The sequence below is a fragment of the Oryza brachyantha genome, chromosome 11 (assembly GCF_000231095.2).
Source record: "Oryza brachyantha chromosome 11, ObraRS2, whole genome shotgun sequence".
In the NCBI taxonomy this organism is placed as follows: Eukaryota; Viridiplantae; Streptophyta; class Magnoliopsida; order Poales; family Poaceae; genus Oryza; species Oryza brachyantha.
The window spans coordinates 12090161-12117996 of NC_023173.2; the positions used below are offsets into that span (position 1 = coordinate 12090161).

Below are 27836 nucleotides of genomic sequence, written 5' to 3' on the forward strand. Positions count from 1 at the left end.
TCTATGTGGTTCAATTGCCGAATACATATAAACAAGTATATATAGAGTTATTATTCTCGTTAAGGGCCTAACCTATATAAAAACCCATAGGTCTTATTCTTATTACCATTTCATACCTTGGTATCAAACGCACTCTTCATCCACAAATATCATAGTTAGGTATCACAAGTCGACATGGATACACAATAGCTTTAGCTAATATGATTATTATGTACACTCAACGTGTCAATATGTCTTACTAGTGGCCACTATTGACACATGGATGAAAAATATGGTTTCGTGTTGCAACCAAGTGTATGTGAACCTACTAGGTCATGCACTTAATAGGTTCAAAGGACATATTGGGTAGAGATCCAAATATGGGCTCTTCTTATATGGTTCCGAATAGAGTTCCTATAGGGTACATAAGGTCCAGATAGAAATTCATTATATTCAGATGGCACAGCTGTGGGATTGACAGACATGTCAAATTCCTAGTTGCATCAATTCTCACGAGCCAAACTCTAGCCGTGTGTGAGTTATAGAAAACTCGCATTTGGTGTTCCTCCCTTATACATTTGTAGATTGGTAGCTGCTGGTTCACCGTGGCACTACTTGGAATTTTTGTGAAAGGACAAGATAGACATTCCTACGAATGGGATTCCCGTGAATGGAAGATGATCGAGTCACCGAGATTGACTAGTCCCTCTACGTCCGCATCTTTCATCAGATCGATCTACTGTGAAATCTACTTATGCTGCTCTATGCACCGAGTAGTATCGATCTATGATCTTTACACTACTATGGTTTCCAGGTTTACATGGTATAAAACTTGTATTTTTGCGCTATCGTAGCCTACCCATAAACCTAAAATCTGTACACCAGATTAGCTTAGTGAACTAAATGAAGCAATAAGTAAATTGAATTCATGGAGGGCTTCCAGTGCAGGTGTTTAGTTGGGGAAATGAAAATATTTGGGTGTCACACCAGATGTTTGACCGGATGTCGAAAGGGGTTTTCAGACACGAATGAAAAAATAAATTTCACGCCTCACCTAGAAACCGCGAGACGGATCTTTTGAGCCTAATTAATCCGTCATTAGCGTATATGGGTTACTGTATCACTTATGGCTAATCATGGACTAATTAGGCTCAAAAAATTCATTTCATGATTCCTCACATAACTATGCAATTAGTTTTTTATTTCATCTATGTTTAATGCTCTATTGAGGTTCCAAAGATTCTATATGATGTTTTTGGGGGAAAATTTTTGGGAACTAGACAGGGCCTCTGTATGACCCTAAAGAAGACAAAAACAATTAAGAGAAAATAAATTGCGAATAGAAATGGTAAAAACACATAAGAGATCATAATGAACTGCAAAAAAATTCTTTTAAAATCAAGGAAACCATTAAATAAAAAAATTTAATATATGGACAACAATATAAAACATAAACTAGTTTTTTATGTGCAAGCTCCTCCATGATGGAAGGTACTTCACATCACAAAACTTGTGGACCCACACCCCACTTAAAGTCACATTTTCCAACAGAAGTTCCCGTATAAACTTACTAGCAAAGAAACACCCAAAAGGTTTAGCAACAATCCAAATAAATAAAGAAACAAATTGATAAGCTTACAAGCAAGGTCCTACCTTTAATTCCAGCCTAAATTAGGACTTATAGCTTTCCAGGTCAGCATGGTTGTTCATATGTTGTCACAATTATCTCTAGCCCCCATAAAAGACCAAATAGGACGTGAGATGGAGTGAGATTAACCGCTTGTACAAGCTCTGAAGAATGAAAAAGCAGAAAACTGACATTGGGAATCTCCTCCCATCAGCAAAAACATGCTCAGCTCTCCCTCTTCAGCTGGGGTTGGTGTGTCAATGCTATCTCACCAGCGACTGCATGGAGATAGGAAGAGTGTGTTAGACAGAGACTTGTAGAGTGAAAAAGTGAGATTGAATCTCCCTCACGCCACTCACAGTTGTCCATCCATCCAACTGGGGGTCTCTCCTCTGGACTGGGTCCTTAAATACAGCCCCTCTCCTCCTCCGTCACCATCACCATAGCACCTTGGAACTCAAGTGAGCGAGCGAGCAAGTGATCTTTGAATTGTGTACCTAGCAAGCTAGGGTGATGGCCAACACCGGATTTAGCATTCCCGTGGTGAACGATGCCATGATCCACCTTCCCACCGGGTTCCGGTTCCTCCCCACAGAGGATGAGCTTGTCATCAACTACCTCTACCCCCGTGCCCTTCATGTGCCACTGCCTTGTGAGATCATCACCGACATTAACATCCTTCACCACAACCCCTGGGATATCGTCCCAGGTTAAATTTGATCTACATACCCTGCCATGCTTCCATAAAAATGTTTATTACATCCTTGTGCGTCTTAATTTCTTGTGTGTACGTCCCGACAAATATTTCTGGTTTGTTTGTCATTTCTTCCTTTGTTGGTTGGTTGGCGATGATCTGATGATGCAGAAGTGGTGGAGACAGAGAAAGGGAAGTACTTCTTCACACGGAAGGTGGTCAAGTACCCTAGTAGCCACCGCAGAAACCGTGTCGCTGGTGATGGCTTCTGGAGGGCAGCAGGCTCAGAGGTGCCGATCTATTACAAACCTGAGGGAGCAAATGAGGGCGTGTTGGTTGGGATGAGGCGGACTCTAGTGTTCCACAATGGAAAGCCACGGAATGCGAAGCGCACGGAATGGGCCATGCGTGAGCTCCGCCTCGCCGGGGCTGCCATGTTGCCTCGCGCTGTGATGAGGCGCGGCACAGGGGATGGTTCAGTGCCACCCCGTGTTTGTCCTGAAGAGACAGTAGCCCAGGTTAGATGTTTCCTCCAAATATTTCCTTGCTGTTGTTTTTTGTCATGTTGATTGCACCATGCTGATTCTAATAATTGCTTAGCTGTTGCAGGAAAGTATACATATATAGAATTGTTATTTTTAGCTTTAGGGAATGTGGAAAATATTATATTTTTATGTTATAACTCTCATGTGTAGGCCTTGTGTGTGTTACAAATCAGGGTACACACCGCTAGATCTAGGATTGATTTAATATTATCACTGCCATGTAAGAAAGATGGATTCAGGAAGTGATCCAAATTTGTTCTGACCAGGAATCTAGGGTGGCAGGTATAGTGTTGATTTGAATTTTTCATAGACTACAGGGTTCGATATGTGTTACTAGGATATAGCGACAATCCATCGATTTTGTTGTGAATCTTCATCTGCCAGTTATGGGATTCAAAATTATTAAAAAAAAAGGAGTGTGCCGTCCACAAGCATTCGAATAAGTGAAACCTCATTGTTGAATAGGATTTTTCATTACACACTTGATACCCGGATGTTTGGAGTTGTATATCTGATTTGGTCATCACCATAGGCTTTACTTAAGTCATATTTCAACCGTTTATTGTTAAAATTAGTTGCATCTTACCAACAGAAAAAAATACATATCCAATTTCAGTCACAATATGATTTTCATCGAAGTAAAATAGCGTTCCAACTACTCGTGTAGAAACTGATGGTTGATCATATTTCATTGTTGTACATGTTACACACGCCATGGTCTCATATTAATCAGATCCACTGATGCACAAAACATTTTACAGAAAAGCGATGGTCTCTCTGCAACTGTTCCTGCCAAGTTTGCTTCTGCACCTCTAGTGAGAACCATTGTAAAACCTGATAGCTCATGGCTGATCTGTCGCATCTACAAGAAGAGGCAGCGGACCCCACGTGTCATTATCCCTCCCGCCATTGGTAATATAGGGGTAGATGTCATCCCTAATGACATTGCCAATGCAAGGGAAGGCCATGTTCGCTTCATTGACTTCTTGGGGCAGCCACCTCACATTGATTCATCTTCACCACATAGCTGCACTGTTGACCCCTCCTTGTTGGATGAAAGGACCGATGAATCTACTGGTTGTAGTGAGGATAAGGATAGCCATGGCTTGAATGAGGGCAACCAATCGATTGATCAAGCTAGTAAACCAAGAGAAGAATAAAGACAGCATGTAGGGTGCTCTACTGCTTGGAAGATATACATGCATGATATATATGAGTTTTCAAGTTCATATAGAAGACTATGTGTTTGTGTTTGTTTGAGTTGGAGTAGCCCATGCTTCTCAAGCTGGAGTCTATGTTGTTTTATTAAAGTTGGAGTCTATGTTCTGTTTATTAGTTCCATGAAAATCAAATAAAGCATGCTTGGGTTCTACAAGGAACATATAGTCATCCTAGATGTAACAAGTTCTGGAGAGGTAGCTTTTTTTGGAAATTGTTGCATCTAGCTTTCTTCAATATATTAATGCAGTGAGAGGGTTTCTATGTATTTCCTGCTAGAGGTTCCTCAGGATTACAAATATATGCTATTGTCACTATTACATAGGGCGATCACTTCCACCTACTCCTCCTTCAGGCTGAGGAGGCAGTGGTCGGCGATGCAGCAGCTGCAGGGCACTAGGTTGTGGCGACGCCTGCAGGACACTTATGCGTTCCACTGAGAGATATAAATCAATGTAGATAGATATGGACAACCGGTACTACATATCTTGTTATAATAACTATTAAGAATATGAAAAACCATCATTTAATTAATTTTATGGGACTCCTTAAAGCACATATAATGAGCAAGCATTCTGCTAAGACAGGCGATGCTGGCCATGGCATACTTCAATGTATTCATGGCATCCCCAATGTGGTGTAGGCCATGTTCGGCTGCCCTAAGTTAACCAATCTCCCTCGTTTTTCATGCGCACGCTTCCCAAACTTCTAAACAGTGTATATTTTATAAAAAATTCCTATAGGAAAGTTGTTTTAAAAATCATATTAATCTATTTTATATTTTCTAATAATTAATAATTAATTAATCATATATTAATCAATTACTATGTTTTTCCTGCCAAAGTAAGATAACTTACCACCCCTTAAAAGAACACCGCCGTAGTTGACCATGCAATATAGCTTCCCCCTTTCACGTCATGTTCAGTGAGAAGACCTCCAAAAAGCGCAACCTATATACCTATGTCATGTAACTCCCCCCTTCAACTCGAGCTTAGGATTTTATTTTGTCCTTTGAATAGTTGGAGAGAAGTGGGTGGTCAGAGGGGTAGAAGATGAAATTACAGTATTACTGAATCAAAAGAGATCCGAATAGTAGGTGCATAATGCAATTTTATTTATGTATGAACAATTCATCACAAAATGTAGCAGATGGAGATTTGAGTTGGTCAATAGATGGCTGATTATTCCAACACTCTACTTGTGATACCGGCATGTTTTGCGTTCAGTTAAAAAGGGAGTAGGTAATAGTTTCGTTATGTTGCATGTTTTATTAATTTGACATACATGTTCAAGAATTAAGAGGTAATGATTTATTGTTTATTTTGATTCAAATAATGAATTATGTCACTGGTCTTTCAAACATGGATCGATCTATACTATCAATAGTGTTGTGACTTTAGGTCATACACTAGAAATTGAATAGGCGATGGGAGACAACTCCCTCTCCTATCTAACATGAACTCAAACATAAAAAATGCTCATATATCGAGGTGGTATATTACTCGGTTAATGTAGTCTTTTACGGTGAGGATGACATGCTTTTATAACTCTGGTATGACCTTATGGAGTTCTTCGAATGCTCCTGGCTATACACAAGACCCCCAGGAGTATTTTGGTAATCTAGATAGCTATTTGGGACCACTTTGTGAGCTTTCTTGAGTATTTGATTGCTGGTCTCCAGGCATCTTGAAAGGAATATTCCTCAAAAGATGAACTAACAAGATTCATATCATATTTAGTGAATCCTTGTAGGAATCCTCGCTTTGCTAAACACTTGACATGCTTCTTTGGATCCATTCTTCTCACAAGGCATGTTGGCTAGTTTATGCTTGAAGGTTGAATTCTATGTGGCATTTAACGCACAAGTCATATGGGACTTTCACCATCAGATAAAAAACTAGCTCATCTTCTCCTCGTGATCGATTTGACAAATGTCTAATTCTCTAGGCGTACTATATGCACTCCACACTAATATGGGCAAGGTGACCCCGCGCCAACAAATAGTGTTAAAGTAATATATTTTGATTAACAAGAAAAGCACATAGTTCACTATAGAAATTGAGTTGTCTAATACTATTGTTTTATTCGAGTTTAATAATAATTTTGAAGAAAAAAATAATGATATACATTTTTAGTACAAAAACCAGTATAATATATAGTTTTTCATATGTCCTATGTCTATAGGAAAATTCTGTGCAGTCCATGGGTTATTGAGGACGTTCCTATTATTCGGTTTTCATCCTTATGCCATTTTTTCCCTGATAAATAACACCTATATCGCTAATAGAACAAATTTAGCCTAATTCAGAATTTTTTTTGTTTTAGTTTAGCAAAATTGACGGATAAACACAACGACATATATCAATGTGTTATGCCTAAAAATCTCATCATTGATACTGCAAAAACAATTAAACATTGGTACGCTGTAGATATTGCAAAAACAATGAACTTACCATCTTTTATATTTATATATTCACTCACCTATATATTTTGCTGCAAAATGATATGCGGTGCGATAAAGAAATTTCATGTCGATGATTTTAGGTCATTAATATCTGAATGGTCAAACTATATATGCGATAACATCTAGAGTATTATTGTGCATTCCTTTATTTAGTCCGCAGATGTTATTGGCTTAGCATCATTCATGGGACAAATGGAAGAAACAGTATATGTGTATCCACATAGATATACTGCTACAGCAAAACATAGTCAAAACCAGTAACTCGCATGTTTATTAGAAATTTCGACAACATCCCCTCTAAATATGGAAATCCAAGGGGTAGTTGAAGCCAATACAATGAGGATAGCACATCCATTGGCACAAACATCTTTGTCCCAGAGCTCGGCATTTGTTGGGGCGACGCTCCTAACCAATGAGCCACATCCATTGCTAAATTTTATGCTGATGGTCGGAGGCTCTACTGGCTTTCCGCACCTATCAACTGTTGTCACGTTGTATTGTACGTCATGGATTTTTTTCTTGGTGTATTTTCCACGCCTTGTCATTTTACCACTTGCATATGGGTCCACGGAGGTTGCGGTGTCGGCCTCAGCAACTTCATCCTTGTCATTAGGCTAGATGGCGATGTTCCCTTTGGATCGTCGTAGTATAGCCTGATCGATACAAACCACGCCAAGTTATTAAAATTATTGAAATGGAAATCAATTACCAATCGATTCAGTTCTTAATTATGACATACATCTTTAGGGTACTGGGCGTAATCTTGATAGTTCTCCTTGGCTTGTGCCCTCTTGAGCTGTCACTCAGGATGAGGATCACTTGGGGTCCTATAGGAGTCACTCGAAGATCTTTGTCCCAGTAAACATGACTTACGTAAGCAAGAATACAAAAGTAAAATTATATCATTAAGATTGTGCAACAAATTGTGATGTTCAGGGTGCTAGACCATTTCATGCATGCCCATATTATTTTAGACCTAACAAAGTAAAACACAAGAGTAAATGGTATTGCAGCTATCATACATAGAAACGAGTTGCTGCTCAAATTTTGGACGCAATGGGTTAATTAGCTCCATGCCATTACAAATATGCCACTTTAAAAATATACCATTACAATTCAACTAATTATAAATATGCCATTATAATTATTCCTCTCTTAGAAATATGCCATTTTGTACACCCTGAGAGCATTTGGCCCCACATACATAACCATGTATTTCCGTATTGACCAAAATGCCCATTACTCAGTGCTTGAGCATTTGGCCGGCATGGCGACGGTGGAGGTGATGGCCACGGGCGACCGGAAGGCCGACGGCACACCGACTACGGGTGGGGGGCGTAGACAGGAGGAGGCGACAACGCGTTGGAGCAGGGTGGCATCGAGGGCCGGCGGTGTCGGGGGACGCCGGTGGCGAGGGGGGTTGAGGGGATACCGGCACAGTCGGCAAGCCATCGGCGTGCCGATTGCCCATGGCCGTCGACTCCGGCCAGGCGGCGTCGAGGGGCGACGGCTTCGGGGGCAGCGGTGGCCTGACGTCGAAGGCACGTCGGAGCAGGACGGCGTCCGCACAGTAAAGCGGTGGTGTCGAGGGGTAGCGGCGGTCCGGTGGTGCTCGCGGCGAGGAGATCCGGGAGCTTGACCGGCGGTGAACGCATCTCTCTTCTGTTGGAAGAGAAGAAGAAGAGGAGGAAGAGGAAGAAGAAGAGATGAAGCAGGGGCATTTTAAGTGATAGGGAAGAATATTTGTCAGCATGTGGGGCCAAATGCTCTCAGGAGGTACAAAATGGCATCTTTCTAAGAGAGGAAGAATTATAATGGCACATTTACAATTAGTTGAATTGTAAAGTCATATTTTAAAAGTGACATATTTGTAATGACCTAGATCTAATTAACCCTCTTTTCATTGCTTCACCTTAATTGCTTACGCTAATCGTGGCAAACCAGTGCTATTAGAAACATAGCGACGATGGCTAGAAGTTTTATACAGGATGCTTATCACGAATCTAATAGTTTAATCCCAACACCATTAGTTGCAAGACCAATGTATAACATCACAAATGTCAATCATATATTAAAAAATTTAGAATAATGCCCATATTTAAATAAAACCGATGGAATATATTATGGACCTAATATTTTCTATGTTATCATACACAAGTTCTGCAACGACGCGCAGGGTTCTCAATAGTATACTAAATTGAAACTCCATCCTATGCAATAATAAGTATAGCGAGTTGATTTGTTTCAACTTATCAAATTTATAAAATGAAAACTTACTCAAGAAATACTAGGTAGCATGCATTCTTGATCTAATTTTATAACATCAAAATTTGATTTTGGAACACTAATAATACAAAACTAAGCTATCCTTAGAGCATTATAAATAATTTTAACTAATATATTCTCCATATTATATTGAAACTTTGATATTTGTAATCTATACATCTACAATGATTTGGCATGTCATCTATGGCAAAGATATCATGTTAACAAAAGTTTAAAAGGCCCATTGATATCATATTGGCGTTCGATGATTGTAAGAAGTCACGTAACATGCCATCTTCGATTCAGTGGATTTAGTTTTTCAAAACATCACGTTCAATAAATATCAAGTTGTATCTATCTTGGACTTAGTACTATATTAATTTAATACCAAAATATTAAACGATTATTCTACCAATCTTGCACTCAAATTTTATCACTTTATTAATATATTTCAAAATTCATTACCAATTGGTCCAGTTGTAAAGGACATACTAAACATATGAAATTTTATATAGGTAACAACAATAATAATAACATGTGCAACTCATGGGGTAGAAATTTGTACTAATAATTGATGACAGGTGTTAAGTGTCAGGTGCATTTTTGCATGACAAACACAATGGGTGGTGTAGTTAGTGGTGGGCCGGCGGTGATAGAGGAATACATGGAAAGGGATGTGGCTTTTTAATGGGAAGTTGGGTGGTCATCGAGTTGAATAGCATGGTGATGGCCAGCCCTATGCAAAAGAATTGGGATGTCTCCATAGAACACTAGGCAAGGAGGACAGGCTTATGATACTGTTAGAAAGAAGGATAGAGGACATAGATGGATCAAGTCAATGAAGCTATAGATGCAAGCACTAAGAAGAGACGGTCCCTACTTGCTCAAGGATTGGCGGTCACCAGTCACCACACCGCCAACTTCCGATGGTTGCCACCCACTACAGAAACCTCGTATACCCAAAACCCTACAGCCAGGTATATAGAGCCACTTCAGCAATTGGTACTTGTCTGCTATTGCTTGAAACCAGAGGTAACATTGTCCGGTGTATGTGCTCCCATCTGTTTCCCTTTGCCTCCTAGGTCTACTTCACAATTACAACCTCGGTGGGTGGTTGGTGTCTCCCAATGGTGGAAGGAAGACAAGGTTGTCATTGCCATGCACAGACATGAGCTTAGGTCAGCCAACATTCCCAATCCCTCTCCTACCTAGCCTTCTTCAACATCTCATGCACTTGGACCATCCAAATGACTATCTAGTTTGATAGAGATGTGGTTAGACTGACATGATCACCTTAAAATAGTGTGGAAGAGTTATAGGTGGTACTAAGGTTGCATTGAGATCTTCCCTTTCTAACCCCAGATTCGCTCATTTTTTGCGTGCACACTTTCCAGACCGCTAAACGGTGTATTTTCTACGAAAATTTTCTATAGGTAAATTATTTTAAAAACCATATTAATCTATTTTACAGTTTTTATAATTAATAATTAATTAATCATGTACCAATCTATTACTACGTTTTCCGCACCAGATAACTAACCCTCATTCCTCTCATGCCGAATGCGGCCTAAATTGACTTCCATTGTTTGAAGCCGTGGATGTTGCCTTTTTCTCCTTCCATGCTTCCTTTTGGTTCAGTATAGATGTAGGAGTCCCAAGCGAGAGATTGCCTACTTCATGATATAGGCATTAGTGGGAATCATGAGCAGTCCATTGGTCGTGTTAGGGTTTATCATGGGGTTTGAAAATGTGGAGAGATCATCATGATTCCAAATGCCAGGGTTCCCCTGGTTTTGTATCGTTGTTGGCTCAAGGGTGGTCACAATCAGGTTGTTCGAACACATCCAATCATGGTCCCTATTGTTAGAAAACATGCATGAGGTAGCGATGGTGGACAATTCACCTGTTGCGACTTGGTCTCGGTTGTTAGAAAAGATGATCAACCAACAAGAAAAATAATAACTAATTGACATACGGAGATAGACGCAGTGTCAAGGATACCGCAGCTATAGCCCCATCGCTGATCGTCATACACACAGAATGGTCGTAAGATGTGGGTTAAGGAGGAATGGAGGAGAGTGCCAGACCTAGAAAGGTAGGGCTTGCATCCCATAAAGACTATATTTTTAGCACATCAAACACATACCAGTAAAAAGCTAAAAATACCAAAACATCATTCGCCTTTTCAAAGTTTATTGGTTAGGGCAATGATGCAGATTGATACAGAGGAGGCTTTTTATTTGGCATTAATTATTAGTACAGACTTATGAGGAATATCAGTAGTTATTGGCTATCCTGGAGCTAGCAAGTGCAAAGCACTGATACAAAGTAATAAGTGGTTTTATATATGGGACTCTGGTGTCTACCGATCGCAAACGATTAATCACATTAACAAGTACTTCGACACCAAGAGATTTTATATGGTTACAGGTGTAACGTTGTTACGGGGATGGAGGTATTTGCATGGTTAGCATTTTCAAACAGGTAAAATTTTGAGCACCTATTGGTGCAAATGTCACTTTGTGTTTGAAATCTCAGGGACACAGCTATTCATCTTTTTTCAACTGTCCCTTGAGTTTGAGTTGTTGGTATGCCATTGGGATTAATTGGAACACTAATTTGGAGTTGACTTTGATGATTGCATTGGCAAGGTACCAATTTCATAGAAAAGGCTTCATGGAAGTCTGCTTGATAGCATGTTGGCCGATTTGCAAGCGAAGAAATGCTTATTATTTTTCAGAATATTGCACCTGATCTTGGAAGATATTGTTCAAGAATAATGATCTCTTTTATATATACTTGCAGGATATTGAAATAAAACTTAAAAGAAATCAAGTTTTGCACTGGTTACAATTCATATAGTTTTTTGGACGCTTTTTCTTTCATCTTGGTGTAAATATGTAAAAATTTTTATTACTTTTTTATATAGTATAATTGTTAGGCAAAGTTCTAACTCTATGGCCAATTAAAAAAAAACTCCAATGCACATGTCCCATTCTTATTTTTCAAACTCTAATGTACTTGTCTTATGCTTTTTCAAATTTCTAATACATTCGTTTCGCTAAATACAAAGTATTCGCGGGATAAATATAATGTCTTCTATTTTATAGGTATGGGCTTTATTATTTATTGTGAATGGTTATTTTGAACCTCTCTGGGAGACGAGTTAACGGATAGGCGGCAAGAGGGAGAGAACCCAGAACACCCATGTCAATAATAGTATAAGATTTAATTAATCAATGTTAAATAAGTATCAAATAGTTAATTGGATACGATTAATTTCATGGCAAAAAATTAATTTTGTTGTTAATGAAAGCCAAAGATCTATTGGAGCTTATTGAGAACAATTAAATTAATTACGTTCAATCGTCTTAATTATGATGATACTGGAGCCCATTATTAAGAATAACCGGTTGTTTGGGAAATAAAATTGATCGAAAAATGCTGATGACACAAAGAAAGACTTAAATAGCATCATCTTTTTAGACTTTCCTAGACAAGTTTCCTACCACAATTAGAGATGCTCTAATATAGCTTATAAAAAAAGTTGGGAATCCAACGGGCAATATATAGGTTCTGGCTTTTAAACTCACATTTTCCAACACAACCCAGCCATCTTTAGAATAGCAAATTAAAAAGGCAACCAAACTAAACTCTATGAACAACCTTAATAAGAACAAAAAATAATAATGTTGCCAAAGTGGGTTCAACACTTTTAATGTCATGCCTTAATAGGCACCCACAGTTTAATTTCCTAGTCAGTAGTATTGTGCACATCTCCAGACCCTAGTCCACTCCGCAAGAATGGCTCAAAAAGGAAGTGAGACCGAAATACTGAAGCTGCCATGAGAAGCATGATCTCCCATGGAACAGAAAAGGCACAAACTAAAAATCAGAAGAAAAACTGACGTTGTGATCCTTATTCGATCATCCCCCTCATCATCACAAACCCCCATCTTTATTTCTACCAAATTTGGATCGATCCTTTCCTGTATTACTGCATGCGTTTGCAACACTGGATATGCATGCTATCTCACCGTCTTCAGCCAGGAGATAGAGTGAGGTGAGAGATAGAGAGAGAGAGCCATGGTGAGACTGAGGCATGAAGAGGGAGAAAGGGAGTGAAAGTTGAGTCTCCCTCACGGCACCCACAGCCACAGGTGCCCATCCAGGTGGCAAATGCTGAGCTGGCGACACTACTACGGTACTACCCCTTCTGCTCTAAATACAGCTCCTATCTCCCTCTTCCTCCATCTCCATCCATCCATCTCACCACAGCCAGAGTAAGAGAGAGTGGAATCTGTTTGGAAGTTTGCAAGCGATCGAGGAAGATGGCCGGCACCGGAGCTTGCATCACCATGGCGGACGGCACGACGATGCGCCTCCCTCCTGGGTGCGTCTTCCGCCCCACGGAGGACGAGCTCGTCGTCCACTACCTGTACCGCCGCGCCATCCAGGCGCCGCTCCCCTGCGACTTCATCGCCGACATCGACATCTCGCGCCACAACCCCTGGGACGTCGTGCGAGGTACGTACATACACCACACCGCCTTGATTACTCACATGAAAACTTAACTGATCTTGAAGCCAAATGTTTCCCAGCATCTTTGATTTACTTACTTAATCTGTAGAATCACACCTTGGCTAGATTTGATCGATGCAAGTGTTTCGGCGGTTAATCCATGCCTTATTCCTCTCATCATCTTCTCCTTTGTTGGTGATGGAGCAGAGGAGGAGAAAACGAATGGGAGGTACTTCTTCACTCGCAAGGAGAATAACCATGGCGACCACCGCGGAAACCGCGCTGCGGGGGATGGGTTCTGGCGGTCGGAAGGCTCGGATGTTCCGGTGTACTACAACGACGGCGACGCCGCCGACGGCGACATGCTGGTCGGGATGAAGCGCACCCTGGTGTTCCACTGCAAGAGTTCTCCGTCGGCACAGCGTACCGGGTGGGTGATGCAGGAGTTCCGGCTTGCAGGTGCAAGCCTCCTGCCATGCCCTGTGATGGCGGATGCTGCCGCCGATGGCTCCAACCCGTCCAACAACTGCACCGAAGCAACAATCACCCAGGTGAGAATAGTGCATTCAAACATAATCATGGCGTTATTTTAGACAATATTCATTCATGTTGTGTATATATGTTACTGTGGTTGGTAATTTATTTTGCAACCAAGAGTAGGATTGTTGTAAGGTTAGTTTCTGGGGAATGGGGAAAGGTGAGTATCTAGTAGCTTATAATAGGGCTGATGCCGATATTGTTCATGAGTAAGGGATGAGTAGCCGTTGTGTATGTTGCCATTGAAATGGGTCACTAGATCTGGGTTGATCGATATATTGATGCCATGGATACAGGGCACACGGGTTCTTAATGGTGATTCATATTTTGTCAGGGTTATGGTAGTTATAGGTGGTAATCTAGAGGTGATTTGACTTCTTTAGAGTTGGATTCCATGTGTTAGGACGATCCGATTACAATCCATTTGGTCTTGTCACTGTTTTGAGTGAAATTCGAATATTTTGGATGCTAAAAGGGGAAATGTCCGTACCTGTTAGCTGGATCTAACAACAATTAATTTTATTTCCCATGAGTGAGATCTAAAAGTTACAGGATCTACAACGTATTCAAACTCATTGATATGCAAAGAAGGTATATGTCCATATCAGTTTTGTCACGACTGAGATCCAACAAATTATATTGGGATCTATAAGAGATTGAGTTTTGCCATTGACATAAAGAAGTTCGCACACACACCATGGTTGCACTTTGTCCAGCTTCAACTGACAGACTATATATTTTGAACTGTTCTGCAGAAAAGTGATGGTGGTTCGTCTGCTGATCATATTTGTGCCCACCTGGGGACAACCATGGTCGAACCTGACAGTTCATGGCTGATCTGCCCCATCTACAAGAAGAGGCAGCATGCACGACATGTCATCATCCCTTCGGCCAATGGCAATGCAGGGGAACTCGCCTTCGCCCTGCCTGCCGTTGGCAATGGCGAAGTTGATTTCATGGAGGGGACTGATGAGTCCGCTGATGTCAATAATGACAATGATGGTGATGCCCATGGCCAGAACTAGCTAGTCCATGGAAGCAATACAGCTGAGAGACAAGAATAAATTTGCAAGCATGTTGTTCCATTGATGCTTGAGACTATGTGTTATGTTTGATTTAAGTTGGAACACGCCATGATGCTGTTCATGCTGGAGTGTTTGTAATTCTGTTCAAGTTAGAGCCTATACTATTTAATTAGTTCACAAAAAGTCAAGTGCGCTTGCTTTCAGGTATCCCACCAAATGCAAGATAAACTCGCAGGGAGGTATGTACCCTTCTTCAATATACTGTGTGTTTTTTATCCTGTCGATCATAAGAGAGATATATGTGTCCTACATATGTTTATTTGCACTCAACTGCATTGCACTGTATCTGATTGATGCCAATATCCAGAATACGGTTGTGTTGTTTGCATGATGAAGGATGAAAGATGAATAATTATCTGTTTTTTTAGATATTTAATAGTATAAACGGTGAAATTAACCAGTATAAAATTAAAAATATACTCTACAAATACGAGACCATGAACTTCTATATATATAGAATCGTTTTAAAAAAATACGTAATAAATTATGTAATTTAGATGTACTTAATTCATGCCTAGCAGAGGCGAGATAACAGAATGAATAGGCCGATTTTAGCTAGGTAATTTATAGCACTAATTTATAGTTTTTTACCAAACAATATTTTCATCGTGCAAGAAATCCTACAAAATTGCATTATAAAAATAATGACGTGTGCACAAATACATTTATGATATAATCGTAATTTTTTTAAGGGTACAACTTGAGACGCACACGAACACATGTACAGCACACTTACACCACAACACACGCATACACATGCGTGTGTCCCTACCACATACTTAGGACTTAATTTGGGGTGCGCACGCATGTGAGACGCGCCAGTTGCGATCCTATGGATCGAACTCACATGGGCTGATTACCTGCCCGCATGGCTAGCCATCCGAGCAACACTGGGTTCTCCATATGATCGTATTAACAGCAGGCTACGTTAATTCACACACAATGTACATCAAACATTCCTTCTTGGGTTGTCTCCAGCACTACGCAATAAATTTGGACATTGCAAACCCATGTATTTATCATTTCCACATTATCCACGTAATTAATTCATTAATGAGAGTATTTTTTGGTCGAAAAAAATATTTTCTGATATTCATTCAACAAAGTGCCCTGCCCCCCAAAAAAACTCCTGTTAAGAAACACTTTACTGGCATGTGCTTTCTTTTTACATCATGAAACAAATTATATATGGACAACTGATTATTCCTATTAAGTATAGAATATAGTATCAGTATAAAGCTACAGATAGCTTCCGAAAAAATCATCTACGCTAAAAACTGGCACCACTGAAGAATTATTTTAGACCAATTTTTCTTTGAAACGTGGCACCAATGATCTATTCGATATTCCATGATGTATTCAATATTCCACCTTTGTAAGCTTCTGCAATGAAACCTAACTCGAATGCCCACGCATTTGCTCGGGCTACCTTCCTAGTTTCCTCAAAAAAAAAAAACTTCTATGAAGTATCACAAAGTTAATTGCATATCATTAGCTGGAAAATAATTAATTTTATATTTAATCAAAGGGGAAGTTCTCCTGCGCGCCTTTTTCAAAAAGTAATAAATTCGATCAATAAATCATATCGTCTTATGGTTGAAGTCACGCTGATCATGGATTATTCCCAAAACAAAATGTATTTCAAAATTCAGATGGTGCGCTCATGCATGTATGTATGTCCAAACATACAGACATATGTATTTCAAAATGTATTTCGAAAAACCAGCCAGGCATATGGACGGCTCCTAAAGCATGTAGAGTGTGCATGCGCTCATGCATGTATGTCCAAAACGAAATGAAAAACCAGCAAGGCATATGGAGCTGGCATTTGAACTCACATTTTCCAACAGAAACTGCCAAGCACCAGTAAAGCTAGCTCTACCATCCATCCAAACTAGGACACAAATTAATTCCAGACTGAATAGCTAAGCAGTATTGTGCTCATCTCCTGATCACTGTTATCATCTCCCCAAAGAGACACATCAAACAGCGGGAGGAGCAAGATGCAGTGAAGCTCACCCGTTTTATGATCTCCGAAGGAATGGAAAAGCACAAAAAAATCATAAGAAAACTCCATTGTTAAAGTTCTCCATCCTTTTGCACTGTGAGTCTATTACACCCATGGCCAGAACTAGCTAGTCCATGGAAGCGATACAGCTGAGACAAGAATAAATTTTCAAAGCAGGTTGTTCCATTAATGCTTGAGACTATCTGTTATGTTTGATCTAAGTTGGAATACTGCATGCTGTTCATGCTGGAGTCTATATAATTCTGTTCAAGTTAGAGCCTATACTATTTAATTAGTTCAGACAAAGTCAAGTGTGCAAGATAAAGTCACAGGGAGGTATGTACCCTTTTTAATATATATTGTGTTTTTTTATCGTGTCGATCACATACTTGAGATATATGTGTCATACATAAGTTTATTTATTTCCATTGTCAAGTTCACTCGACTGCATTAATTGCACTGTGTGTGATTGATGCTAATATATATCCAGAATACGGTTTTGTTCTTTGCTTGATGAAAGATTAAAGATGAATGATTATATGAGTTCTTTTAGCTAATTAATAGTATAAACAATGAAATTAACTACTATAAAATTGAAAATCTACTCTACAAACTGGATGATGAACCTCTATATATAATCGCTTATTATAAAATAGATCATTTAGCAGTTTGAAAAACGGACACAAAAGTCGAGGAATAAATCTGGGGGAAACAAATACAACTTAGATCACATGTTCAACATGTGTCAACAAGGCAGTTACAACATACCTGGGCTTGAAATGAATATTGGACATGTCATACTATTATGCATCACAACCCTGTTAAAACACATATGTAGTTAATCACGAGCAAAATCATCACACAATGAGGATTATGGTGGTGTTTGGGACAAGGGGCTAAACTTTAGCCCCGTGTCCCATCGAATATTTCGTCACTTATTATAAATACTAAACATTGATTATTAATAAAACACATTCATAATTTTAGACTAATTCGCGAGACAAATCTAATGAGCCTAATTAATCCATAATTAGCCTATGTGATGCTACAGTAAACATACTCTAATTATGGATTAATTAGGCTTAAAAAATTTGTCTTGCGGATTACCACTCATTTATAAAGTTAGTTTTTGTATTAGTCTATATTTAATACTTTAAATTAGTGTCCAAATATCCGATGTGACATGGGGCTAAAAAGTTTAGCCCCATCAAAACAACCCTATAACGTTGATCTTCTGTGTTTGAGCTTCCTGCAGGATTATTTATAACACCAGGAGTAAATACCATACAAAGAAAAGGACATATATCGCTATATACACCCGGACATGATAAATAAAACAATTTATGACAGGAGTTAAGATTACGGTACACACACCTAGGGGTAGCGAAATTAAATTCGATATGTGCTTGCCATCTCAAAATCTCTCTTGAGCTAACAACGTACTGATTTGGTGCTACACAAAATATGGACATCTTTACCTCGAGAAAAAACGAAATGAACGAACGAAACTTGCTGCGTCATGTAAAATCGATCGTAAAAAAGAACACTCACAATCAGCAACGCACCCCTAGTTCATCGGCACGGGAAACAATTGGAAAAGAAGGAATGAAGGAGCGTGACAGATTAACTGGGCAACTTTCAGTCGTTTTATACTGATTAATTTGGATTTATATATGCAAGTTTCATATATTTACAACTGTGGTTCATTTTTTGTAATCTCACGGGACAGGTAATTGATATTATATTTATTATTATGACTAATAAATTTTAAACAACCATTAATTTAAATTATACACCTATTTTTTGTCTGTTACACTATTGTATTATGTAAGATTTATGTTGACTATATTTCTATTTATAAAATAATTCTGTTAGATATTTTTTGGAGTGCTTCTAATCTACCTCATGTCACCTGAAATAAATTTGAAAAAATCTTAAAAGTTTCCACGTGCCACCACTAATAAATAGAAAAATCATAGAAATTATCTGAAAACATTCGGATTCTACTTTTTGTTTTGTTTTCTCTCACAAGTAACTTGTCTCTCACAATAAACTTATATGAAAAATGTGTAATTCATCACGTATACGGCATAAAGTTTGGCTCTTAAAAGAAATTTGACATGGTGGCCACAAAATACCTTGGAAGAAAAACACATTGATTAGGCATTGCTTATTCTGTGTAGAAGAAAAGAGCAACATTTGAGGGTACATAAAATCGGCATGACTAATTCAGAATGCATTGGGAAAAAGTTGAATTATTGGCTACAAAATTATTACTCTTTTTCTAATTATAAAAATAATTTAAGATACATAATGCCTACATTTTTCTATGCATGCAGAAAATAATGATATTAGAACAGACCAGTGTACTTTATGTTCCTTCCAAACTGCAATTAAAGGAAGCCTTTATACATTATTCTACAAAGATGCATAGAGAAATTAAAAGTACGTATATGATCCAAACAAAAACTATAAAATTCAATGACGACACAATATTTTCAATTAAGGGAAAACAACCTTACTCTTTCTATATTTCAGGTATGCACAGAAATTCATTTTTATTTGCTGAAACAATTAAAAAGAGTAATCATCCCTGTAAATGAACAGATAGATTTCACCATATACCAGGAGATAAAAAAAACGAATTAGCTAAACTAGATCCACAATATTATGTGTAATCACATGACAACAAAATTATGTGTAATCACCAAATCTCACCATTTATATGTAAGCCTGGGGGTACGGTTACTAGGACGTGCAAGAAAACAATCATCACCAAACAATTGCCATACACTAGAGATATAAAAAATATTTATAGTGAATTCGTTGAGTCATTGAAACCTTAAAATTCTCTTACACAAGCGTATATGTGAGAAAGCAATATAGGTAATAATGTGCATGTGAGAGATCAAAATAGGTGAGGTAGAGAGTGAGTAGAGCAATCTTGATTAGTGGAGAACAATGAATCAATGCAGGGTCAGAGAAGGCGAAATCAGCTTAGGCAGGCCTTACATTTTATAACCACGGGGCATATCTACTATAGGATCCATAAGAACCACATCGCCATGGAAAATGCTAGAAACATGAAAGTTTCCAAAATAATTTGTTTAGTCCTTGAAAAATTCTTGTTGGAAATTCTTGAAACAGAACACTATTATGGAAACTTGATAGGCAATTGAAGGCTTAATTTAGATGTACTTAATTCATGCCCAGCAAAGGCGATCGAGCTAACAAAATGAAGAGGCCGAGATTTTAGGTAGGTAATTTGTAGCATTACTTAGTAGATTTTTATAGAACAATATTTTCATCATGCAAGCAATCCTACAACATTGCATTATAAAAATAATGATGTGTACACAAACACATTGAATCGTTTGATCGTATTTACAGTAGGCTATATGCCTATATGTTAATTCACACACAATATACATCAAGCATTCCTTCTTGGGTTGTCTCCAGCACTATATATGCAATAAATTTGGACATTACAAACCCATGTATTACCATTTCCTCATGGTCCATGCAATTAATTCATTAACCAGAGTATTTTCAGTCCAAAAAAATACTTTTTGATATTCAATCAACAAAGTGCATGCCCCCGCTTCCCAAAACAAACTCCAGTCAAGAAAACACTTTACATGACATGTTCTCCAAAAGAGCTAAGTGTGCTTTATTTTTACATCACGAAACAAATAATGGACAATTGATTATACCTATGAACTAAATAGATCATAGTATTAAGTATAAAGCTACAGATAGCTTCGGGAAAAAATCATTTACGCTAAAAACTGGTGCCGCTGAAGAATTGTTTTAGACCAATTTTTCTTTCAAATGTGGCACAAAATCATCTATGCCATTCAAGGCTTTCTAAACTTCCGCAATGAAACCTAACTTGAATGCCCTCGCATTTGCTTGGGTTACCATCCTAGTTTCTTAAAAGAATAACTTCTATGAAGTATCACAAAGTTAACTGTATATAGTTAGCAAGAAAATAATTAATTTTACATTTAATCAAAGGGGAAGTTCTCCCGCGCCCCTTTTCAAAAATTTTACATTTAATCAAAGGGGAAGTTCTCCCGCAATTGAAGTCACGCTCATCAGATATACATGTATAACTGGTTATTCCGAAAATAAAATGTATTTCAAAATTCATATGGTGCACTCATGCGTGTATTTATGTCAAAACAAAACGAAAAACCAGCAAGGCATATGGACGGCTCCTAGAGTATGTACAGTGTGAGCTCATGCATGTATGTCCAAAACAAAATGAAAAGCCAGCAAGGCATATGGAGCTGGCATTTCAACTCACGTTTTCCAACAGAAACCCCCATGCATGTCTTTAAACCACCAATTTAATTACCTAGCCCCAGTAAGGCCCTATCATCCATCCAAACAAGAACACAAATTAAACAGCTTGTAAGCAAAGGTCTACCACCTTTAATTCCAGCCTTAATAAGCACCCAAAGTTTCCTAGTCAGCAATATTGTGCACATCTCCTGATCACTGTAATCATCACCCCAAGAACACATCAAACAGCTGGAAGAGCAAGATACAGTGAATCTCACCTGTTTTATGATCTCCCAAGGAATGGAAAAGCACAAAAAGTCATGAGAAAACTCCATCTTTGAAGTGCTCCATCCTTTTGGACTGTGAGTATATAATTAAGTCTACTCTACAAATATGAGACGATGAACTACTATATAGAATCGTTTTTTACAAAAATACACTGTTTAATAGTTCGAAAAAACATTATAAAGAGAAGGATATAGTGCTATACACTGGACATGATAAAGAAAACAATTTATGACATGAGCCTTCTAAAAATCGCTCAATGGCTAGCCACTGATTTGGGGCTGCTTAAAAGCCGAACATCATTTTTTCGACCAGGAAAGCCGAACATCTTCATGTCGAGAAAAATAAAAGTGAACGAACGAAACTTGATGTGACATGTAAAATCGATTGAAAAAACTGATACTCACAAAGAGAGACTTGCGCTTTGAGACAGCAGCAGTGCTAACACACCCACGGGAAACAATTGGAAAAGAAGGAAAGAGAGTGATAGATTAATTTGGGCAACTTTCATTTGTTTTAAACTTATTAATCTGGGACAGCTTCATATAATTACAATTGTGGTTCATTTTTTGTAATCTAGGGGCAGGTGCCTTGGCTGGGTTGCCATGTCTTGCACATATCTGTGGCTGGGTCGCCATGCGTTGCGCATATCGGGCCAAACCAGCTCTATTAGAAAAATTTGTGATGATGGCTACAACTTTTATACATGATGCTTATCATGAATTACAACAGTTTAATCCGAGCACCATTAGTTGCAAGAATAATGCCCATATTTAAATAAAGCTCATGGAATATATTATGGACCTAATATTTTCTATACTATCACACCGAAGTTCTGCAACAACGTGCAGGGTTCTCGTTAGTAAACTAAATTGAAACTCCATCCTATGCAATAATAAGTATAGCAAATTGATTTGTTTCAACTTATCAAATTTATAAAATGAAAACTTTCTCATGAAATACTAGGTAATATGCATGCATTCTTTATCTAATTTTGTGACATCAAATTTTGAATTGGGAACACTAATAATACAAAACTAACCTGTCCTTAGAGCATTCTAAATAATTTTATGTAACATATTCGCCACAATATATTGAAACTTTGATATTTGTAATATATACATCTACAATGATTTGTCATTGGCATGTCATCTATGGCAAATATGTCATGTTAACAAAAGTGAAAAAGGCCCATTGATTATTTTAATGATATCATCTTGACATTAGAATATTTTAAGAAGTCATGTAACATGGCATCTTGGATTCACTGGATTTAGTTTTTCAAAATATCGCATTCAATAAATATAAAGTTGTATCTATCTTGGACTCAGGACTATATTAATTTAATACCAAAATATTGAATGAATATTCTACTGATCTTGGACTCTATTTTTAGCACTTTATTAATATATTTTCAAAATTCAAAGTTAACAATTGGTCGAGTTGAAACTGGCATACTTAGAATATGAAATTTTATATAGGTAAAAACAATAATAATAACATGTGCAACTTATGGGCTAGCAACTTGCACTAATAATTGATGATAGGTGTTATGTTTCAGGTGCATCTTTGCATGACAAACACAATTAGTGGAGCATTCAGTGGTGGACCAGTGGCAACAGAGAAATACTTTGAAAGGGATGTGGCTTTTTAATGGCAGAGTCAGGTGCTCATCCAGTTGAATAGCATGGTGGTGGCCAGCCCTATGAGAAAGAACTAGGATGTCTCCATGGAATACTAGGCAAGGAGGACATGCTTATGATACTGTCAGAAAGGAGGATAGAGGACATAGATTGATCAAGTCCATGAAGTTGTAGATGCATGCACTGAGACAAAGAGGTTTTCCCTACTTGCTCAAGAATTGGCGGTCACTAGTCACCACACCACCAACTTCTCGTGGTCGCCACACAATACAAAAAACTCGTATACCTAGAACCCTACAACGTCCACACATTTAGAGATGTAGAGCCACTGCAGCAATAATTACTTGTTTGCTACTACTTGAAATCCGAGGTAACATAGTCTGGTGCATGTGCTCCTATCTTCTTACCTCTGCCTCCTAGATCTAGTTAAAAATTACAACCTAGGTGGGTGGTTGGTGTCTCCCAATGGAGGAAGGAAGACAAGGTTGTCATTGCCACAAACAAACATGAGCTCAGGTCAGCCAACATTCCCAATCGCTCTCCTAGTTAGCCTTCCTCAACATCTCATGCACTCAAACCATCGAAATGACAATCTAGTCTCATAGAGATGTGGTTAGACTAACATGATCACCTTAAAATAGTGCGGAAGAGTTAGAGGTGGTACTAAACCGACTTCCATTGTTTGAATTCGTGGATGTTGCCTTTTTATCCTTCCCTGCTTCCATTGATTTTAGTATAGATGTAGGAGTCCCAAGCAAGAGATTGGCTACTTCCTGGTATATGCATTAGTGGCAACCATAAGAAGGCAATGGCGTCTCTCCAGGAGCCACCACACTGCTATAGAACAGCTCTACCAGTCCCCTCTAGCATTGGCCAAGGATTGGTGGTGTTAGGGTTTATCGTGGTATGATAAGTACTTGACATACGTAGATAGACATAGCATAAAGGATACCATAGCTATAGCCCCATCGCTCACCGTCATAGTTAAGGAGCAATGGAGGAGAGTGCCAGACCTAGAAAGTTAGTGCTTTTATCTTTTTATACTCCTTGCATCCCATAAAGACTATATTTTTAGCACATCAAACACATATTAGTAAAAAGCTAAAAAGACCAAAAACATCCTTTGCCTTTTCAAACTCCACTGCACATTATCCTAGATTATATTCATTTGTTAGAAACCCTTTGGATTTGGTTAGCGCAATGATGCAGAGAGATATAGAGGAGGCTTTTCATTTGCCATTATTAGTACAGACTTATGAGGAATACCAATAGTTTTTGGCTAACCTGGAGCTAGGAAGTGCGAAGCCCTGATACAAACTAATAATTGGTTTTATATATAGGACTCTAGTACTCATCGCAAAGGACTAGTCACATGAACTTTATTAGTATTCGGACACCAAGAGATTTTATATGGTTATGGGTGTAAGGTTTTTATGAGAATCGAGTTATATATTTGCATGGTTTGGGCTATAAAATTTTGAGCACCTATTGCTGCAGATGTTTCATGTTCACTTTGCGTTTGAAATCTAAGGGACACAGTTATTCATCTTTTTTCCACTATCCCTTCAGTTTGAGTTGTTGGGACGCCATTGGGATTAATTGGAAGAGTTGACTCGGATGATTGCATTGGCAACGTATCAGTTTCATAGAAAAGTTTTCATGGAAGTGTGCTTGATAGTATGTAAGCAGATTTGCATGTAAAGAAATGCTATTATTTTTCAGAATATTGCCCCTAATGTTGGAAGATATTGTTTAAGAATAATGATGTTCTCTTGCATACTTGCAGGATGAAATAAAACATAAAAAAAATCAAGTTTTAGACAGGTTACAATTCATATAGTTTTTGGAGGTTTTTTTTCATTCATCTTGATGTAAATATGTAAAACTTTTTATTACTTTTTTATGTAGTATAATTGTTAGGCAAAGTCCTAACTGTATGGCCAATAAAAAAACTCCAATGCACATGTCCCATTCTTTTTTTTTCAAACTCTAATGTACTTGTCTTATGATTTTTCAAATTCCAACACATTAGTTTCGCTAAACATAAAATCTTCGTGGGGTAAATACAATGTCTTGTATTTTCTACGTATGGGCTTCATTATTTCTTGTGAATGGCTATTTGGAACCTCTAGCGCAGATGAGTTGATGAATAGGCGGCAAGAGGGAGAGAACCCATAGCACACATGTCAATGATAGCATAAGATTTAATTAATAAATGTTTATTAAGTATCAAATAGTTAATTGGATACCACTAATTTCGTGGCAAAAAATTAATTTTGTTGTTAATGAAAGCCGAAGATCTCTTTGAGCTTATTGAGAATAAGTTAATGCATTACTTACTACAATCTTATATGATTCTAGAGCCCGTTATTCAATAATAGCCGGTTGTTTGGGAAACATAATGCATCCAAAAGTTCCAATGACACAGAGAAAGTCCTGAATAGCATCAACTCATTAGAAATTCCCAAACAAGCCTCCTAGCACAATTAGACGATGCTCTCATATAGCATGAAGAAAAAGTTGGGAATCCAACGAGCAATGGGTTCTGGCTTTTAAATCACATTTTCCAATAGCACCGAGCCATCTTTAAAATAGCAAATTAAAAAGCCAATAAAATTAAACTCTATCAACAACCTTATTAGGGACAAAAATAATAAGATTGCCAAGTGGGGTCACCACTTTTAATATCATGCCTTAATATAGGCACCTTTTCCTAGTCAGTAGTATTGTGCACATCTCCTCACCCTAATCCTCTCCCCAAGTATGCCTCAAAAAAGAAGTGAGAAATACTGAAGCTATCACCAAGTATGCATTACTTTCTACAATCTTATGATGATACTAGAGCCCGTTATTCAGCAATAGCCGGTTGTTTACTACACATAGAAAGACTTGAATAGCATGAACTTATTAGAAGTTCCCAGACAAGCCTCCTAGCACAATTAGATGGTGCTCTCATATAGCATGAAGAAACAGTTGGGAATCCAACAAGCAATGGGTTCTGGCTTTTAAATCACATTTTCCAATACCACCGAGCCATCTTCAAAATAGCAAATTAAAAGGCCAACAAAACTAAACTCTATTGACAACCTTAATAAGCACTAAAATAATAACGTTGCCAAGTGGGATCACCACTTTTAATGTCATGCCTTAATAGACACATAGTTTTTCTCAGTTAGCAGTATTGTGCACATCTCCTCACCCTAATCCTCTCGCCAAGTATGCGTCAAAAAGGAAGTGATAAATACTGAAGCTATCACCAAGTATGCATTACTTTCTACCATCTTATGATGCTACTAGAGCCCGTTATTCAGCAATAGCCGGTTGTTTGGGAAACATAATGCATCGAAAAGTCCCAATGACACAGAGAAAGACTTGAATGGCATCAACTTATTAGAATTTCCCAAATAAGCGTCCTAGCACAATTCCATGGTGTTCTCATATAGCTTGAAAAAAAAGTTGGGAATCCAACAAGCTATGGGTTCTGGCTTTTAAATCACATTTTCTAAAACAACCGAACCATCTTTAAAATAGCAAATTAAAAAGCTAACAAAACTAAACTCTATCAACAACCTTAATAAGGACAAAAATAATAAGGTTGCCAAGTGTGGTCACCACTTTTAATGTCATGCCTTAATAGGCACCAACAGTTTTCCTAGTCAGCGGTATTGTGCACATCTCCTCACCCTAATCCTCTCCCCAAGTATGCCGCAAACAGGAAGTGAGAAATAGTGAAGTTATCACCAGATGTATGATCTCCCATGAACAGAAAAGGCACGAACTAAAAATCAGAAGAAGACTGATGTTGTGATCCCCTCATCATCACAAACCCCCCATCTTCATTTGGATCGATTGATCCTTTCATGTGTTACAGCATGCGTTTGCAACACCTGGATGCATGCTATCTCACTGTCTGCAGCGAGGAGATAGAGTGAGGTGAGAGAGAGAGAGAGTGAGGTGGGAGAGAGAGAGAGTCATGGTGAGAGGCATGAAGAGAGAGAAAGGGAGTGAATTTGAGTCTCTCTCACGACAAAAATTATAAGGTTGCCAAGTAGGTTGACCACTTTTAGGCACCCATAGTTTTCCTAGTCGATCAGCAGTATTGTGCACATCTCCTCACCCTAATCCTCTCCCCAATAATTCCTCAAAAAGGAAGTGAGAAACAAATCCTCTCCCTAATAATTCCTCAAAAAGGAAGTGAGAAACAGTGAAGCTATCATCATATGCATGGCTTGCACATATCTGAAGTTGGGTCGCCAGGGCTTGCACATATCGGGCCAAACCAGCGGTATTAGAAACATAACGATGATGGCTACGACTTTTATACAGGATGCTTATCATGAATATCAACAGTTTAATCCCAGCGCAATTAGTTGCAATAATAATGCCCATATTTAAATAAAACTGATGGAATATATTATGGACCTAATATTTTCTATATTATCATACCGAAGTTCTGCAACAACACGCATGGTTAGTAATCTAAATTGAAACTCCATCCTATGCAATAATAAGTATAGCAAATTGATTTGTTTCAACTTATCAAATTTATAAAATGAAAACTTTCTCAAGAAATACTAGGTAGTATGGATGCATTATTTATCTAATTTTGTGACATCAAATTTTTATTTTGGAACACTAATAATACAAAACTAACCTGTCCTTAGAGCATTCTAAATAA

At 38.2% G+C, this 27836-nt stretch overlaps 2 protein-coding genes across 2 annotated transcripts; both read left to right on the forward strand.

Annotated features, from left to right (window-relative positions):
• The first annotated feature begins 2119 nt into the window (after positions 1-2119).
• Positions 2120-4315, forward strand: LOC102721688 (NAC transcription factor 32-like). Its single transcript, XM_006663409.2, has 3 exons — positions 2120-2315; positions 2475-2818; positions 3607-4315. The coding sequence occupies exons 1-3, from the start codon at positions 2120-2122 to the stop codon at positions 4003-4005; spliced, it is 939 nt and encodes a 312-aa protein (XP_006663472.1). The 3' UTR covers positions 4006-4315.
• An 8808-nt stretch (positions 4316-13123) lies between these two features.
• Positions 13124-14875, forward strand: LOC102721970 (NAC domain-containing protein 83-like). Its single transcript, XM_015842182.2, has 3 exons — positions 13124-13319; positions 13521-13864; positions 14606-14875. Exons 1-3 carry the CDS (start codon positions 13124-13126, stop codon positions 14873-14875), a joined length of 810 nt encoding a protein of 269 aa, XP_015697668.2.
• The last annotated feature ends 12961 nt before the right edge of the window (positions 14876-27836 follow it).

Coding starts and splice junctions, on each gene's coding strand:
- LOC102721688 (XM_006663409.2), top strand. CDS start 2,120: ATGGCCAACACCGGATTTAGCATTCCCGTGGTGAACGATGCCATGATC. Junction 2,316..2,474: donor CCCCTGGGATATCGTCCCAG/GTTAAATTTGAT, acceptor ATGATGCAGAAG/TGGTGGAGACAGAGAAAGGG. Junction 2,819..3,606: donor CTGAAGAGACAGTAGCCCAG/GTTAGATGTTTC, acceptor AACATTTTACAG/AAAAGCGATGGTCTCTCTGC.
- LOC102721970 (XM_015842182.2), top strand. CDS start 13,124: ATGGCCGGCACCGGAGCTTGCATCACCATGGCGGACGGCACGACGATG. Junction 13,320..13,520: donor CCCCTGGGACGTCGTGCGAG/GTACGTACATAC, acceptor GTGATGGAGCAG/AGGAGGAGAAAACGAATGGG. Junction 13,865..14,605: donor CCGAAGCAACAATCACCCAG/GTGAGAATAGTG, acceptor ACTGTTCTGCAG/AAAAGTGATGGTGGTTCGTC.